Source organism: Typopeltis vanoorti, chromosome 8 (genome assembly GCF_054136105.1).
Source record: "Typopeltis vanoorti isolate ZY-2024b chromosome 8, IOZ_Tvanoo_1.0, whole genome shotgun sequence".
NCBI lineage: Eukaryota > Metazoa > Arthropoda > Arachnida > Uropygi > Thelyphonidae > Typopeltis > Typopeltis vanoorti.
The window spans coordinates 26669901-26687372 of NC_143556.1; the positions used below are offsets into that span (position 1 = coordinate 26669901).

Sequence of the window (17472 nt, forward strand, 5' to 3'; positions counted from 1 at the left end):
TTCGCCTTCTTCAGCCATATGCAGAAGTGTCGAGGGGAAGGGTCTCACATCTGTGGTCGGACAGTATGTACAATTGTGTCTTTTTCTAAGGCAAATAGAATATTGGCTTCTGATGTAATATTAGAAGGTTTGAATGGTTTATATAGGTAGATGCATTAAGCCATGCATTGCCATGTGGTTAGATACGAAACATGTCATCATGTAACACCAATGAAAGCTCAGCAGAAGAGGGTATCATGGATGGGATTTATATTTGAATCCATGAGTCTTTCTTCAGTGATAAGAAGGCCAGACGATGATGAAATGCTTTAATACTGATTTCTTTCATATGTGACAATTAAACTTAAGCATTTTTTTTAATTAAAAAAGCAAAAACATAGGAATAAATGCTAATTTATTTTTCTCTGCCAAATGTAGTACAGCAACAGTGCCAAACAATGATACAAACTTAGGTAGAGAGAGAGAGAGAGAGAGGGAAAGAACGGTACCACATAAACAACTGTCACATTGTATAATAGAGATCACATAGTACTTTGAGAACGTGCTTGAGCAGTTCACAACTATTTTCCACTGACCACTTATGGTGCAGTCTCTGCATATTGTGAGGTATGAAGCAACCTTTGGACAAATGTTAAGATTACACGTAATTACAAGATATGTACTTTTATACAATTTACTTTTGGCTTCAAAATAAATATATAAGTCTTAGAAAACAATACTATCTTAAACATATATGTCTAACAGTCACTTTGTATAGAAATTATTTTCTGATTCACTATTTGAGAAACTAGGAAATGTTGGTGAAAAAGTTTCTATTTGATTGAAAAGTTTCTATTAAGACAAAGTTGTTATTTCAAAAAAAAAGGAAGAAGTGATAATGAGAATAAGAATTCAAAGTTATTTTAATCCATCATAAGAAAACTCATAGTTGAACTTAAGATTTGGTTAAATTACTTGGAAGTTTCTTAGTGCTCTACATTACTCATAATATTTTTATTGTGCGATATCTCCATTCTGACTGGCATACACTTGTAGGCAGTGGTAATCCACACTTCAATATTTTTGCTTGTATAACATACATACTAAGTAAATAAAATCCTCAGACCTTTAGCTGCTAATTAATCTGGAGGTACATTTTTCACACAGCATTTCTGTTGGGCACACTGTTGCTCTTCTAGCATTTATAACATGTTCAGCACCATAGGAGAGTTGTCAAACAGCAGTTTGCCAGACATAAAACTACACAGTCAAGTTGCTTTATACACATGCACACATACCCCCCCCCTCTGAATGCATGCATGTGTGCATACACACATAAACATCAATCCCACTACCCCACCCTATATTCTGTCTGCATTACATGAACTGAGTTTTAAGTGTATGCATGCACACAATATATGTATGTATGTATGTATGTATGTATGTATGTATGTATATATATATATATGGCAAAAAACTATTCATACTGGCAAGTATAAATGGACACAGCAACCGCAATTTTAATCAACTTGAAGAAAAGTTACCCAGTAACCAGTAAGTTAATGTTAGAATAAATGACTAACATTAAGTTCATTAGTCTTCCAAAATATATTTACAGTTTACTGAGATTAGGTGTGTTTTTTTTTAATTACTTTGCCCCTGAAAGATTATATTTAAAGGAAAAATTCTAAGGAATTATTAAATATTTTCTACTTGTTTTCTTTTGAAGTTGTGATTGTGTTTGTTAAAGCAAATAAGTTTTTTTTCTCTTTAATATCTATTTAGTAATGAACAAGACAAACTAAGCAGTGTGAATAAAAACAGTATAACCAAATCTATCAATTTTTGAAGAAGAGAATTGCGTAAAGTTCTTAACACTCAACCCCACTAGATACATAATGTACATCATCTCTGAATATTTACAAACAGTAGAAAATGGCGGTTGTAATCACTAGTTGTAAAGCAAAGTCATCTTCTCATCAGTTCCAACTTGCATTCTCTGAAAAACAAACCAGCTGAGTCTGAAGTGAAAATGTCAGAGATTAAGCTCATCATTAATAGAGAATCTTGGCTTACAGTATTTACTGGAGAGGTCAATAAAGTAGACAGGACATGATAGTATGGTCTCTTCTATAACACATATATTCACATATCAGTATTTATGTACACTTAAATACACAAACAGCAGTTGCACACCATGATTACCCAATGCAAATTATTTTTTATTTCAAGTTTATGAATGAATGAATGAATGACCCAACTGGTTGACTTTTTTTTTTTGACCACTGATTGAATGGCTGTATTACAAGAAATATGTTAATGACTTTAAAATGCCTGCTGACTTCTATGAGTTGAGCAGTTGTCTGATTTCCAGCAATAGAGAAAGAAAATCAGGAAAATCGTAACGAATATCAGTTCAGTGCAAAGTAGGAATTTCACACATTCTTATTCCACATCCATATGTAAAAATGCAAGGCGACTCTGAAAAAAAAAAAAATTGTTTCGTAAAATTAGTTTAGACATTCATAATAGTATTGTATGCACTATTGTCTCATATGGCATAAACAATACTAGAAGAACAAAATATATAATTAATTTATTCAGTTAGTAATATTTCATTAGATTTTAAACCAGTATCTTCAGGGTGTCAATTACAACTACAGTAAGATATGACACTTAATTAGATTGGTGTATAAACAATTCAAATTATAACTGAAAAGAATTAGTGTCATTTTCAAGGCATTATCTAGAGGCCATGTAAAAAATGAAGTTCATTCAGAGAAGTAAAGTTAAATGTTGGTCTTAGGAGGACTGTCTCCCAGATATTAAGCAAATTAATACAACCATTCTTATTGGAGTCAGGTAATCATTTCATAGTTTATGCTGATTCTAAAAATAGTTTCTTGGACCTTTCCTGACATGACATGCACTGAAGAACATAAAAATGTAATTTTTATGTTCTTCAGTGCAAATGTTAACAAATGCACCAGTCTGTACAAAGCAGGCTAAGTAGCAGGCACAAGGAACTTTATACACTCCAGGATGTGTAGTTTGAAACCACCAGCACGTAAATCCATTGCTATTTCTAAATATTTAGTAGAATAAAATTTGAATTTTTTCAACCACAGTATTAATAGCTATGCCTGATAAAAATATCAGGTATGGTTACATTGCCTTTCATGAGTGAGAGTCACCTTAAAATAAAATAATAATAAAAAAAAACAGTGTAACTAATTACATAACTTTTATTAGTGCTTTATTACCAAGGGCGGGCTAAGGATTATTTTTTCTATTTTTTATTAATTTATTTTTAATTGTTTGAATTTTTTAAAATTTATTTATTTTTACCTAATCCAGAAACTCTGCTCTAGAGACCAAAAATTGGACATTTTCAAGCTTCCAGAGCTTCAATAAGCAGAGTGGTTGTTTCATACAGGGCTGGGCAATTCATCTCCCACATAAAAATAATCAAAAACATTATTTAAATTAAGGGGATATTAAATCCCACATTATTTCAAAGCTGAATAAGAAACTCGAGATCGGAATCAAAGAGTTTCATGCCGAATATAGCAAACTATAAAAGTTTTGGCGGATTGTAGCGTAAGCTAAAGCACATAGTTCAACACTAGGGCAACATGCAGCAAAGGAGGGTAAAGTTCTAATCCCTATTCTTAACATTTCCCATAATGTAAAACACATCTCCTAGGAGATGTATGATGTTATACATTACGGTGGAAGGTCACTACCCAGACCGGTTTCAACTTTTATTGCGGTCTCGTCAGTGAGTAGGTAGATCTAGATAATACTGAGGTTATAGTGAAATCGGCTTTGAAAGAATTATTATTTATTATTACCCGAAGACCTCATGGAGTCAAAGACTCATCTGGGAGGTCTTTATCACACACACACATCTCATCATACCGTGTCTTAAACACACTCAAACTCCTTGCAGACACCACATTCTCAGGTAAGGCATTCCAATCATTCACAACTCTGCACCAAAAAAACCTGCCTCCCACTCCCCTACTCACACCCTCTTTATACAGTTTCCAGGGATGACCTCTGGTTCTCCCCTGATCTCCCACTATTCTCTGTAGAACTCACCACTGATCTTATAACAATCCCTTACCAACTTGTAGGTCTCTATCATATCTCCCCTCTTCCTCCTCTCCACCAGACTCTGCAATTTATATCTTCTCAATCTTTCCTCATACTCAACATTCCGGAGGTCAGAAAAAAAACCCGTTGACCAAATCTGGGCACAATAGTCCATGTGTGGCCTAATCAAAGCCTTATACAACTGAACAAGAATCTCCTTACTTCTACATGTCAGTGTCCTCTGCATCATTCCAAGAAGCCTTTGTGTTGTCTTCACAATTTTGGCGATGTTTTTCTCCTAAATTTTAGATCCTTATCCACTATCACATTCCCAGATCTCTTATTTCCTCTACCTTCAATAATATATTCTCACCAAGCATAAATTCTGCATCCCATCTTTGTTTTCCAAATTTTAAAACCTTACATTTTGCAACATTGAACTCACATCCTCATTTCCGTGCACAATCACTCAATTTATTCAAGTCTTTTTGCAAAGCCACAACATCTTCACTACTCTTTATGGTTCGTCCCCAACTTTGCATCATCTTCAAACAACTGAATATCTCCATCCAAATCTTCGCCAATATCATTAATATACAAGTTAAATAGTAATGGCCATAAAACAAACCCCTGAGGCACTCCACTAGTGACTTTCCTTTTCCTGGATATCGCACCCCATACACAACTTGTTGATACCTATCAGATAGCCAGTCTCGAATCCAATGCATTAATCTAATATCCAACCCCATCTGCTCTAGTTTAACTGTCAACTTATCATGAGGTACTCTATCAAAAGCCTTTCCGAAATCCAAGTATATTACTGTGTATCCTTCTCCTCTGTCTAAGGAAACAGTCACTTTATTGTAATAAGTAAGTAGATTGCTAAAACATGACCTCCCTTTAGCAAATCCATGATGTCCATCAAAGATATTGCTGTCAACCCAACTCTGGATCCTAGTTCTCACAAGCTTACCATAATAACTTAACCACAACACCTGACACACAGATAGGCCTATAGTTTGATGCTTGAGTTCGATGACCTCCTTTATGAAATGGCACAATCTTGCCCTCTTTCCACTCCTTAGGAACTTGACCAAGTGCAAGACTTGTATTAAAAAAATATGTCAAGGCAGGTGTCAACTCTCAGGCACATTCCTTCAGAATATGCAGTGATATATTATCAAGTCCCACAGCCTTCTTTACATCTAGTTTACTCAACTCTCCAAACCCCTATTGCTCACTTACAGTCAGTCTCTCCTCCCCATCATCAACTGCTCTCAATCTCTCCATGAAGTCACATTCACAAGATTGAAGTATCTCCACCACACATTCCGCAACAGCTGTCTTTATACCATTTTCTCCAATCAATGTCATCCTTCCATAATCATTCTTTCTTTTGCTGGCTACATATCGAATGGACTCCCTAGGATTCTTTTTGGCTTCATTAGCTAACTGCTGTTCATACTTCTCTTTAGCTACTCTCACCAACCAAGTCACTCTCCTTGCCTGGTCTTCGTAGACCTCATGAAATTGGTTATTTCCACTTCTCTTATGCTGCCTCCACAATGCCCTTTTTCTCTGTATCGCATGCTTAATCTCTTTATTCACCCATCTCACACCTACTTTATTTAACCTTCTCACCCTTGGAATACATTTAGACACTGCATCTTCTAGATAGTTTTTGAAAATCCCCCAAGCTGCATTGATCTCTTTTCCAGCTAACTCCTCATTCCACGCTACACCCGCAAGCTGTCTCCTGAGTTCTTCATACTCACTCTCCCTTGTAGTTCCACATATACCCTTTTCTCACAGGGGTCCTCGCACTGCTGGCAGCCACCGAGGTAATCACCTCATGGTCACTCTCACCAATTGGTGGATGATTTGAAACCTCATTTATAATTACATCCTCTGATGAGATGACGAAATCCAAGACCTTCAATCCTTGTGTGCCCTCTGTTACATACTGTCTGAGGTAGTTATCCCACAAAAAATCAAGAAATTCATTTTCTTTACTTCCAGTTGCTACCTCATCCTTCCAGTCTATATTGCCATAATTAAAGTTACCCATAATGATCACCCTTTTCTTATTTGCTTGGCTAATTTGACTATACATTTCACTATCACCACTACCATCCACATTACCAGGTCTATAACAACATCCAACCAAGTATTTGATTCCATTCACCTCTATCTCACACCATACTGCCTCAAAACCACTGGCACTATTTCCATCTTGCATCTCTACTTTGTATGGACATAACTCTTTCTCTATCATCAATAGTACTCCCCCCCTCCCCTTTTTACCCCTTCTATCCTCACGAAACACATCATACCCTTCCATCTCTATTCCTGTCAGGATGTCATCCTCTTGCAAAACTGTGTCTCACTTATTTCGACAATCTTTGGGTGAACAGACGCAATTAATGCAACCATTTCATCTGCTTTGTTTCTTATACTTCTAGCATTGGAATACAAACACAACAGCTCATTTCTGGATCTACAACTAGTTCCACTGACAGCACTCACTCGATGTGATCTCTCCGTGCTAGACTGCGGCCATTTCCCTTTCTGCTTCTTCATTTTAGAACCCTTTTCAATTCCAACTGATTCCTCTTGATTCCTGGTCATCCCATTCCTTTCCTGCCTACACATGCTCTCACCTCCTCTTGGAGCATCCACCTTTCTCACGCTGTGTACCCTGTCCACCCAGAGCCTCCCCATTTCCCTGCTCCTCTTGCACACCCATTCTCTCATTTTCTATATGCATACCAATCACTTCCCCATTCATATCCACTTCTTCAATCTCTCCTGTCTTACTCTCCTGCTCTTCCACTTCACCCCCCCCCCTCTCGATCTGATTCATTCTCTCCATTCACTTCTCTATATTCCAGCAGCAGTCTCTCCAAGCGACTCACACCATAACCACTCAAATGCAGTTCATCGCTCCCATACAGCTCACTTCATCCCTCAAACTCATTCCACACATTAACAAACTGTACTCCCATCTCCTCACACATTTCAGCCAGCATATCATTCATAATCCTTGCTCTCCGCCTCATTTCACCACAGTCATACCTAGGCAACACACTCACTACCCTTTCTGTCACACTATTCTCTTTTATCCTTCCAAGCGGCCTCCTAATATACATTATGATACACTCTTTGTTCTCTCTCAAATCATTTGTACCAATTAATACTATTAACTCTTTTTGCTCGCTCCGGCCTCATATCCAATGCCTCAATCACTTTACTCATTTTACCGCCTGGAAAACATACCTTGTGCATTCTATCCTCTAGCACATCTTTAATAATGGAGTTGCCATATAATGCCACTCGCTCATCTTTCATTAACTCTTTCATGCCATCATGATTTATTTTAATAGCTTTGACCTGAATTCTCTTAATTTCATTTTGCATCCATTTCATTTCTTGCCTCATCCAATCCAATTCAACTTCCGAATCTCGCGACACATTCTCTCTATCATTAAAGCTTTCTAACTTTCTCACTTTCACTCTCATTCATCCTTCTTTGTTTCTGTACTTTCAGTCCAACATATGTCCAACTTTCGCTATCATTCTTCTCACTTTCACACTCATTTACCTTTCTTTGTTTCTGTACTTTCGGTCTAACATGCGTCCAACCTTTGCTGTCATTCTTCTCACCTTTCACTCTCATTCATCTTTCTTTGTTTCAGTACTTTCAGTCCAACATGCGTCCAACTTTCGCCATCATTCATTCTTTCGATTTTTTTCACTTTCGATTTCTGCGTCACGCCATTTCTAGTTTCATTCGTTCTCTGAATTTTGTTTCCTTCTGCCACTCTCACCTCACTTTCATCCCTTTTAACATCCGTTACAGTTTTGAATCACTTTTTTTTTTTTAACTGATTTTTTAACATTTTTTTGCCGCCCTTTCTCACCATCATTCACTTTCAAATGTGCACTCATGTTCCCAGCGACATTCTTGTTACTAACACTTTCTATCATCAATTTCATATCTGCATTCATCAGTTCCTCGATCAGGTCACACTTTGCACACACACCCTTCTTCCATCTGCACTAAACATCCACAAATCATTTATGTAATCGAAAGAATACATATAACAGACCTCACACTTAACGAAACGACTGAAATCTAAATTAAAATCATGGAATGACAATGCCACCATCATTTTTTTTACCTGCAGGTTACTAAGTCTAATAATAACGATTTCATAATTAAGTTTAGGCAAGAAAAATCCCCCACACTAATAATAATGGTAGCGCACAACAATTACAGCCGCTCTTACTCAAACAGTTACACATATATACTTAATTATTCCTAGAATAACTTATCTCAATCAGGAGTTCTTAGACACGTCCACAGCGCTTGGCTCACTAGCGCCACCAATCAATCCATAATGTGGGATTTAATATCCCCTTAATTTAAATAATGTTACATCGCCGAAGTGAAGCCTATTGGCTCTTTATTTAAGTAATCAAAACCAATTGCTGCCCACAGCAGAACTCAAACTAGCAGCATGTTGATTAGAGAGCAGATACACTAATATTTTACACTAATAATTTAGCCAACCAGGGCCTGAAATCCACTGTCTTATTTCCAAGCTAAAAGATAAAATGAAATTATTTTTTTAGAGAGATTTTTTTAAGGAGATATTTGATAATAAAATATACGCTGCTTGAAATCTGATTTTACTCGCTAAATTATATGATCTATATTATACATGAAGTCCATGATTGGAGCTACTGCTCTTTGGATAGTACTGATATTTCATCACAAACAAGATACAGGATGGCCTGAAATATTAATGCAGTTTTTGAGGAGTCAAACTGGTTAATAATATGTGTCTTTTTTTATTCAACAGACAGTGAAACCTCTGAATATGATGCTGTTTAACTGACGGATGAACTTTATTAGCTGAGTCTGAAGAAATCTTACAAACAGTATGATGAATTCTTCCTCTTATATCTGGATTTTTAGAACAATTATTAAGAAGAGATCAAACATGTTGTGAGGTAAGGGTATTATCTTCTATTCTCATAGATTCATCTATCCACCAGGTACAGCAAATCATCTTTAGCTCATTTGGATTACATCTTAATATTTCTTCTTGCCTTGATCGGTGGGATTGGAAAAGGGATAGTTTGAGTTGTGGACACTGAGTTTCCCATGAAAAACTACCTCACTGTCTGGACATTTAGGATGCAGAAAATTGAGTTTCAGAGATAAACATCTCAAGATATCAGAGTACTAACTTGAAGAGCAACAGAAACAGCAAAATAATGTAACAGAATGTTTCATGAAAATTTTGAGCTAGAAAAGATTCATATCTTTGCCAACTTCTGGTTTTAGGAAAAATTACATTTTTTGAAAAATTCAAATTTTTTTTTTTCTGGTTAGCTTAATTCCAAATAACTATTCACCCACTGACAACTTACCAGTTGAAAATAATTACCACTAGAAGCTACAGTTATTTTCGGATGTCTTCAACTTATTTCAAATGGGCTTCTTTGAATGAAATCTCTGATTTTTGAAAAGTAAAACATCACAGGAAAAACCTGGTAAGTAACAAAGTGTGTTTGAGAATTTTTTCTGGCTAAAAGCAAGTGGACAAAAATTGCTTTGCATGCTGATTCAAAATCCAGCAGGTTCTGAACCTGAATGTAGAATTGCTTGATCATCAGTTTTCATTGTTGCGAATGAAAAGGTCATTTGTCATCCATGCCTCTCTCTCTTCCTTCACAAAACTTTTTTGTACTATTCAATAACAAATAGCAAAAATTATGAATCCACTGATAAACATAATGGATTGATTTGGCATGTAACTGGGAAGAATGTCAATAGTAATCAGCATATAAATATTGGTGCAGAACATAATTCAGAATAAACTTAAAAATAAATTATGCACACTCCAATAATGTGTAGGCCAAAGGAAAGCCCATACAAAAGCAGCCGTGGAAGATTAATAGTCATTTTATCCAGAAACAATGAAAACTGCTGAATCAACTGTTTTACATTCAAGTTCAAAACCTGCTGGATTTTGCACCAGCATACAAAGCAATTTCAATCCATCCAATTTTAGATAGAAAATAAATACAAATTCTCAAAGAAGCTCCATACTCATCTGATTTTTCATGGGTGCCATTTATATTATTATTATTTTTTTTAAATTTAAGAATACCTTCCTTCAACATAACCATCAGGCCATATACTGCTGGAATTCCACTTTGTCTCAAAAGTGTTCTGTTGTTAGATTCAATTGTTTTTTCACATCATTTTCACTTTTTTGCTATGTTGCAAACTACATTGCAACATAGCAAGAACTACATTGCTACATTGCAATGTGGTTTGAGGAAAACCACACTACAATGTAGCAAGTATTATTTCATCATCATCATCATCAAATTCCTGACATGTACCCTTAAGGGGTGTACAGAATTTGATAGTACTACATGAAAAATTTACATCACTACTAACTTCCTATCTACAATTTTCTTCCAAATCAGTCTGTTACTTGTCAAGACTCCAACATTATCAGATCTTATATTTCTATCGTCTAAGGCACTTTGTAAGGTATCAATCCACCTATATCTTGGTCTTCCTCTGGGTCGTTTTCCTGCCAAACTGGCAGAGAACACTTGTTTTGCTAATCTTTCCTTGCCCATTCTGTTTAAGTGACCATACCACCTGAGATTAGTTCTGCTAATGCATTCCTGGATGATGACAATGTCAAGTTCTTTCCTAATATCCTCATTTTTAATAAGATATTGCCATTGATGCCATCTGTTAATGCCTCTGATCTTTCTCAGGACTCTCATATCTGCGGTCTCAAGTCTTTGGTCAAGTGTTTTACTTCTGACCCAGCTCTCAGATCCATAAGTTAAAACTGGTTTGAACACTGTCTTGTATACAACTAATTTAGTGTTCTGACTAATTTCTCTCTTATTCCATATGAATTTATTCAACTGACTGCCTACCATACCAGCTTTGTTGATTCTGCTGTCTATTTCCATATTTAATTTACCATCTTCAGTAAAAATCATGTGCCTAAGTAGCTGAAATGTTTTACTTATTCCACAGGTTCCACATTCACAACACAGTTGACATTTTCAATAATTCTACCTATTTTCATTGTCTTTGTCTTTTTAATGCTGACCTTCATACCATATCTATTACAACAGTTATTCAATTTAGTCAGAGAATCTTGCAAATTTGTAGCGGATTTATTTAGAAGTATAACATCGTCAACATAAAGCAAAGAGCTGACATTAACAATTTTGATATCATGTTTAATACCACTTTCCTTCATAATGTGATCCATATAGATAATAAATAACAGAAGGGATAATGTACATACTTGTCTCACACCATATTTAACATTAAAACCCATCTTCCTGTTCTTCCATCAATTCTAACTGCTGACTTACAACTCAAATAAAGACTAAGTATTGCTTGATATAATGCCCCATTGACACCATATAACTGTAGCGTATTGAATAGCTGATCTCTTGGCACCTTGTCATATGCCTTTTCGAGATCAACAAAACTTAAATACAGATCTTTGTTATATTCCCATTCTTTCTCAACTGTTTGTCATAAAGTGAAGATCTGATCCTGACAGCCTCTATTTGTCCTGAATCCAGCTTGTTCTTCACCAAGCTTTACTTCTACATTTCTTCTCAACCGTTTCTCAAGTATACTTGCATAGATCTTGCCAGGAACACTCAGTAGGGAACCTCTGTAATTCTCACATTCAGTTTTATTTCCCTTTTTATATACGGGTACTATTAGAGCTCTACTCCAATCATCGGGAATTCGTCCCTTTGTCCAGGCTTTCTGAACTATGCAGTGCAGCCACTGTAAGACTTTTATACCACCATATTTCAGCATTTCTGGTCGAATATCATCTACTCCTGCTGCCTTTCCACATTTCAAGCCTTTGATGGCTTGTTCTACTTCAAGTACAGATATGTATTCCTTATTCCATGCCTGGTCAGTGTTTTCTATCACTGTTCTGTCATCACTGCTTGTTTCATTTAGCAATTTTCCAAAGTAATTACTCATTACTTCAAAGGGTATCTTTTTCTCCCATTTTCATGTCACCTTTATCATCTTTATCTTCTTCAACAACCTCCAGAATATCTTACCACCTTCTTGATATTTATTTTCTATGTTCTTGCCCAAGTCCTCCCATGACTTTTGTTTAGCTAGTTTTACACAGTGTTTTGCTTTCGTACATTTTCTCTGTATTCTCTAAGAGCAAAAGCTGACTTATTTGCCAGGAACTTTTGATATGCTTTCTTCTTTTCCTTCACTGCCTCTATAACTTTCTGTGTCCACCATGGAGTTCTGATTTTTCTTTTCCTGCAGACAACCTCACCACATACCTTTCTAGCTCAATCAATCAGGGTATTCTTCAAGGCTTGCCACTGAATCTCTAAGGTTTGGTTGCTGTTCTCAAACTCTTTCATTTTTTCTTCAATAACCTTTGTGTATTTTAGTCTACAGTTCACATCTGAGAGCTGCTCAACTTTTATTCGCTTTAAAACTTTCTTACATGTTATTCTTTTCAATATGAAATTCAATTTTTCATGCTCAAGACTAAATAGTGATCGCTTCCAACTTCAAGTCCTCTGTACACTCTGGTGTCCTGCACCAGGGAGAAAACATCACAAGGAATAAGAAAAGTCGATGAGACTTTTCTTATTCCTTTCCTCTTCTCTCCATGTGAATTTGCGCACATTTTTATGTTGGAACATGGTGTTAGTAATAACCAGTCCATGTCCTGAGCAGAAATCCAACAAGTATTTGCCATTATTATTAGCTCTGTTCTTTTCTTCAAATTTTCCCAAAATATTTTTGTATGTCTGACAATCATTTCCTACTCTGCTATTTAAATCCCCAACATAGACCAACTTTTCCTTTTTCATTGTGTCATCTAAAGCATCAAAAAATTCCTCCATTTCTACTTTAGTAGACCCTTCTGTGGGACCATAGGCACAAATAAGTCTCATTGTCCAATTCCCCATTCTGATATTTGTCCACATTACTTGAGACTGCCTGCCATTCAAGAAGATTAGCCTCGTATTTTGTGTTGAATACTATGGCTACTCCTTCTTTTCCTTGATTGTCATTTCCTGAATATAACATTTTGTATTTATTGCTCAGAAAGATGTCACCAGTTTTTGTGTTTTTTTGTTTCAATCACCCCTATTATGTCGATCTGGTACTTATCTAAATCTTCAGCTAGCTCCATTTCTTTGCCATTCAGGATTCTTATGTTGATAGTACCAATCTTTAACTCTGGTGATGTTGAGTTGGGGTGTGCTTTCAGATTTGTTCCAGCCGGCATGAAATTTTTTCATGTTGTACCATCATTTTCTATATTGGTTTAATCCAATAAGAATACAATTTGGTCGGCTAAATCCCAAATTGCCAGCCGACGAGAAGGTGAGGATTGGACATTAGGTCAGAAGCCCTGGTCGGTTCTCCGCATTCCTTTAAAGGCTATGTGGAGGTCTCCTCTCAGTTATACAGCTTTGACCCTTAAGCACTCCGCAAGTATTATTTGGATAATATTATACTGCATTCTCCAGAAGTGTTGAATATCCATTGGAATTCATATTTCCATGTATGACAAACAAAAGTTCAAGTCCATGCAGAATTATGCTGCTGCCACTGCCACCATCCCCTAACTTCATAGTTGGGATTATGTACAATATAATAAGAGAGTTTGTGGCCTGCAGTATTTGCGGCATGTATGCATCTCAGGAATTGGATATATGGCTTGTGAGAGAGGATGGGGTGCATGTGTGTTTAAAGTGCAGGCAGTGGGAAGAAATAAATGCAGCAGATATCTCAATAACCGATCTTGTTGCTCCAGGAATGGGAAATGAATACAGGAAGGCAAGTAGTGTGATAAGAGAGAATAAAGAAAAAAATGTGAATGAGAAAATAATAGTTGATAGTGTAGAAGGCGTGAGTGACTGTGAAAGTTTAGATGGTTTCGTTTGGGAAAGTGAATTTCGATTTTGAGTGACTGACCTGCAGAGGGAGATAGAGGAGCTGAAAGAGGAAGTGGAATGTCTTGCGAGAAGTGTGATAAGTATGAAAGATGAGATTAGAAGAATGGAAGAGATAAATGCAAGGCAAATCGGAGTAGGAGAGAAATTTGTGAATGATAAAAGAGGAGAGAATGGAATTGGAAATGGAGAGAATGGAAACCAGAGAGAGAGGTATGGAAGTGCTAGAAGAGGAGAGAATGGAAACAGTAGGAGAGACAGAATGAGAAAGAGGTATGGAAATGCTAGAAGAGGAGAGAATGGAAACAGTAGGAGAAATGGAATGAGAGAGAGGCATGGGAGTACTAGAGGAGGAGAGAATGGAAACAGTAGGAGAAATGGAATGAAAGAGATGTATGGCAGTGCTAGAAGAGGAGAAAATGGAACCAGTAAGAGAGAGGGAAAGAGAGAGAGAGAGGTCTGGGAATGAAAGAAAAGGAGAAAATCGAAACAACAGGAGAGAGAGAGGGAATGGTAAGAGGTATAATGTATGGGGACTCAATGATCCGTGGTGTTCAAGATAGGATGCGTGAGGAGTGTTTGCCAGGAGGAATGGTAGAAAGGGTGGCTTTGGCAGTTAAGAGAGGTGAAAGGGTGGATGAGATGATTGTGATGGTGGGAACAAATGACTTGAGTGGTGGTGTAAATAGGGCAGCGAGAGATATGAGATTCTTGCTTGAGGTGGTACGAAAGAAGACACAGAGAGCAAAGATAGTGTGTGTGTGTGTGTGTGTGTGTGTTGCCTAGGTATGATAATGACGAACTGAGCAGAAGAGTGGTAATATTGAATGACATAATAGCTAGAATGTGTGACAAGAGAGGACTGGAATATGTGGATGCTTGGAGTGCATTTGAGGACAGAGAGGAATTGTATGCAAGAGACCACTTACATTTGAATGAGGAAGGACATATGCATCTGGAGAGAGATTGCTGTTCTGAAAAAGTCAGTGTGTTCCAGGGAGGATGGTAGCAGGGGTGACCTCTTGTGGGCATGGGTACTTGGGAGAAGGGGAGAGGACATCAGGTAACACTGAGCCCAGTGGAGTCTAGAGGGGATAATGCTGGGTATAGAAACAATGCATTTTTATGCTTTATACTAATGCCAGGAGTATTCGGAATAAGGGAGAGGAATTGGAGACACTGATAGCATCAGCCTGGACAAAGATTATTGGGATCACCGAGATGTGGTTGACAGAAGAGGATGTAATAACAGGAATAGCAGTTGGTGGGTACAGCATTTTTCAGCAGGATAGGAAGGGAAAGCGTGGTGGTGGAGTACTGCTTATGATAAGTGACGACCTATGTCCTCTAAGAGTGGTGGCTTTGGAAGGCTGTGACACTAATGATTTTGAAAACATATGGTGTGAGGTGGGCAAGACAGGATATTTAGTGGGGTGTTGCTACAGATCAAGGAGTACAGAGGGTGTGGACCAGGAGATGTTGAGACAGCTGAGCATGGTAAGTGCAAGAAGAATGATTGTTATGGGAGATTTTAACTATAGCAGTATAAATTGGGGAGAGGAAGGGAATGGAATTTCTAGAATTCTCGAGGGACAAATGTCTTAGGCAACATGTAACAGAGGGAACAAGAGCTTCAAGAGTTTTGGATTTGGTTATAGCATCAGAAGAGGTAATAATAACTGAGATGATCACTCATAACCATATGAGTGATCATCTCTATTTCCAAGTGATAACCATATGATCACTCTCTCCCACCAGTTTGGAGAGAGTGATCATATGGTTATCACTTGGAAAAAGAATAGACATGCAGGAGTATCAAAGACACTGGAATGTATGTGGAATTATAAGGCAGGTGATTATAATAGTCTAAGAAGTCAACTTGGGGAAGTTTCATGGACGGAGGAATTGGAAGGCTGGGATATCATTAGTGCGTGGGAAATTATGAAAGAATATTTGTTAGCAGCAATGGTAAGTTGTATACCATGAGTGAAGAAGAGGACACAATTTGAAGTAAAGTGGATGACAAACAACATTAAACAGGAATTGCATTTGAAAAAGAGGCTGTGGAAGTGATATAAGGAGACAGGAGAAGAGAAGATGCATGAAGAGTATAAGACACAGGCTAAAAGACTGACTAGTAATGTAAGGAAGACGAAACTGGAATATGAGAGGAGATTAGCCCTAAGATCCAAAGAAAATCCTAGGGAATTTTTTAGATATGTGGCCAGTAGGAGGAGAAATGACTGTGGAAGAATGATATTGTGGGATAAAAATAGGAATAGAGTGACTGATGCAGAGGACATAGTAGAATTGTTCATTGGACACTTTATTGGAGTATTTCATCCTGGAGGAGTCAGTTTTAATACTAGAGGGACAGAGCAGGTTCAAGGTTTAGAGGTACAGGAGGAGAGTATGTTTCAAATACTGAGTACTCTGGATGTCAGTAAAGCTGTTGGACTGGATGATATTTCACCACGAGTTTTGAGAGAATGTGCTAGGGAACTGACAGTGCCTTTGACCTGGCTTTTCAATGAAAGTCTGGCTGCTGGCAAGGTGCCCATGGAATGGAAGGAAGGTAAGATAGTGCCATTGCATAAGGGTGGTAGTAGACTGGAAGTGTCTAATTATAGACCAGTTTGTGTGTCATCAGTAGTTAGTAAGATCTTGGAGAAAGTAGTGAAGGGCCGTATACAGCATTGGGCAGATGAGGGTAATGTTATCTGTGAGAGTCAACATGGATTTGTGAAGGGGGTGCTCTTGTTTTAGCAATATGCTAGCTTTTTATGATAAAGTTACAAGAGCATTAGATGAGGGAAAGGCATATACTGCCATTTTCTTAGACTTAGCGAAGACATTTGTCAGGGTGCCACATGATAAGCTGATATTTCAGTTGCAGCACATGGGTCTGGATGTCAGATTGATCAGCTGGATTCAGGATTGGCTGTCCGATAGGTATCAGAGAGTTGTGTATGGTGGGGCAGTTTCAAGGAAGCAGAGGGTTATAAGTGGGGTCCCTCAGGGCTCAGTACTAGGACCTATATTGTTTAACCTTTATATCAATGACATTGTCAGTGGTTTGCAAGGGAATATTCAGTTGTTTGCAGATGATGTGAAGCTGGGAAGGATTATTAGTAATAGTGCAGATGCAGCAGCCCTGCAAGAGGATTTGAATAAGCTAGATAGATGGGCAAATGAATGGGGATGTTGGTTTAATACAGCAAAATGTAAGGTCTTGAGGTTTGGGAAACATTGATAGGACACTGCATACTCTATGAGAAGAGTTATACTGGAGGAAGTAGGAGAGACAAGAGATCTGGGTTTGATGATTGATAGAAACCTGAAATTTAGGGGACATATTGCAAAGGTGGTGAA

At 37.3% G+C, this 17472-nt stretch overlaps 1 protein-coding gene across 2 annotated transcripts in view; it reads right to left on the bottom strand.

Moving 5' to 3' along the window:
- Positions 1–377: 377 nt before the first annotated feature.
- LOC150103869 (ATP-binding cassette sub-family A member 2-like) overlaps positions 378–17472 on the bottom strand; it is a 975482-nt gene continuing 958387 nt past the window's right edge. For both annotated transcript variants that reach the window (XM_090397162.1, XM_090397161.1), the window contains exon 48: positions 378–2460. In XM_090397162.1, the coding sequence (XP_090253288.1) occupies positions 2425–2460 (36 nt within the window). In that variant the 3' untranslated portion in view covers positions 378–2424. The remainder of the gene's footprint in view (positions 2461–17472) is intronic.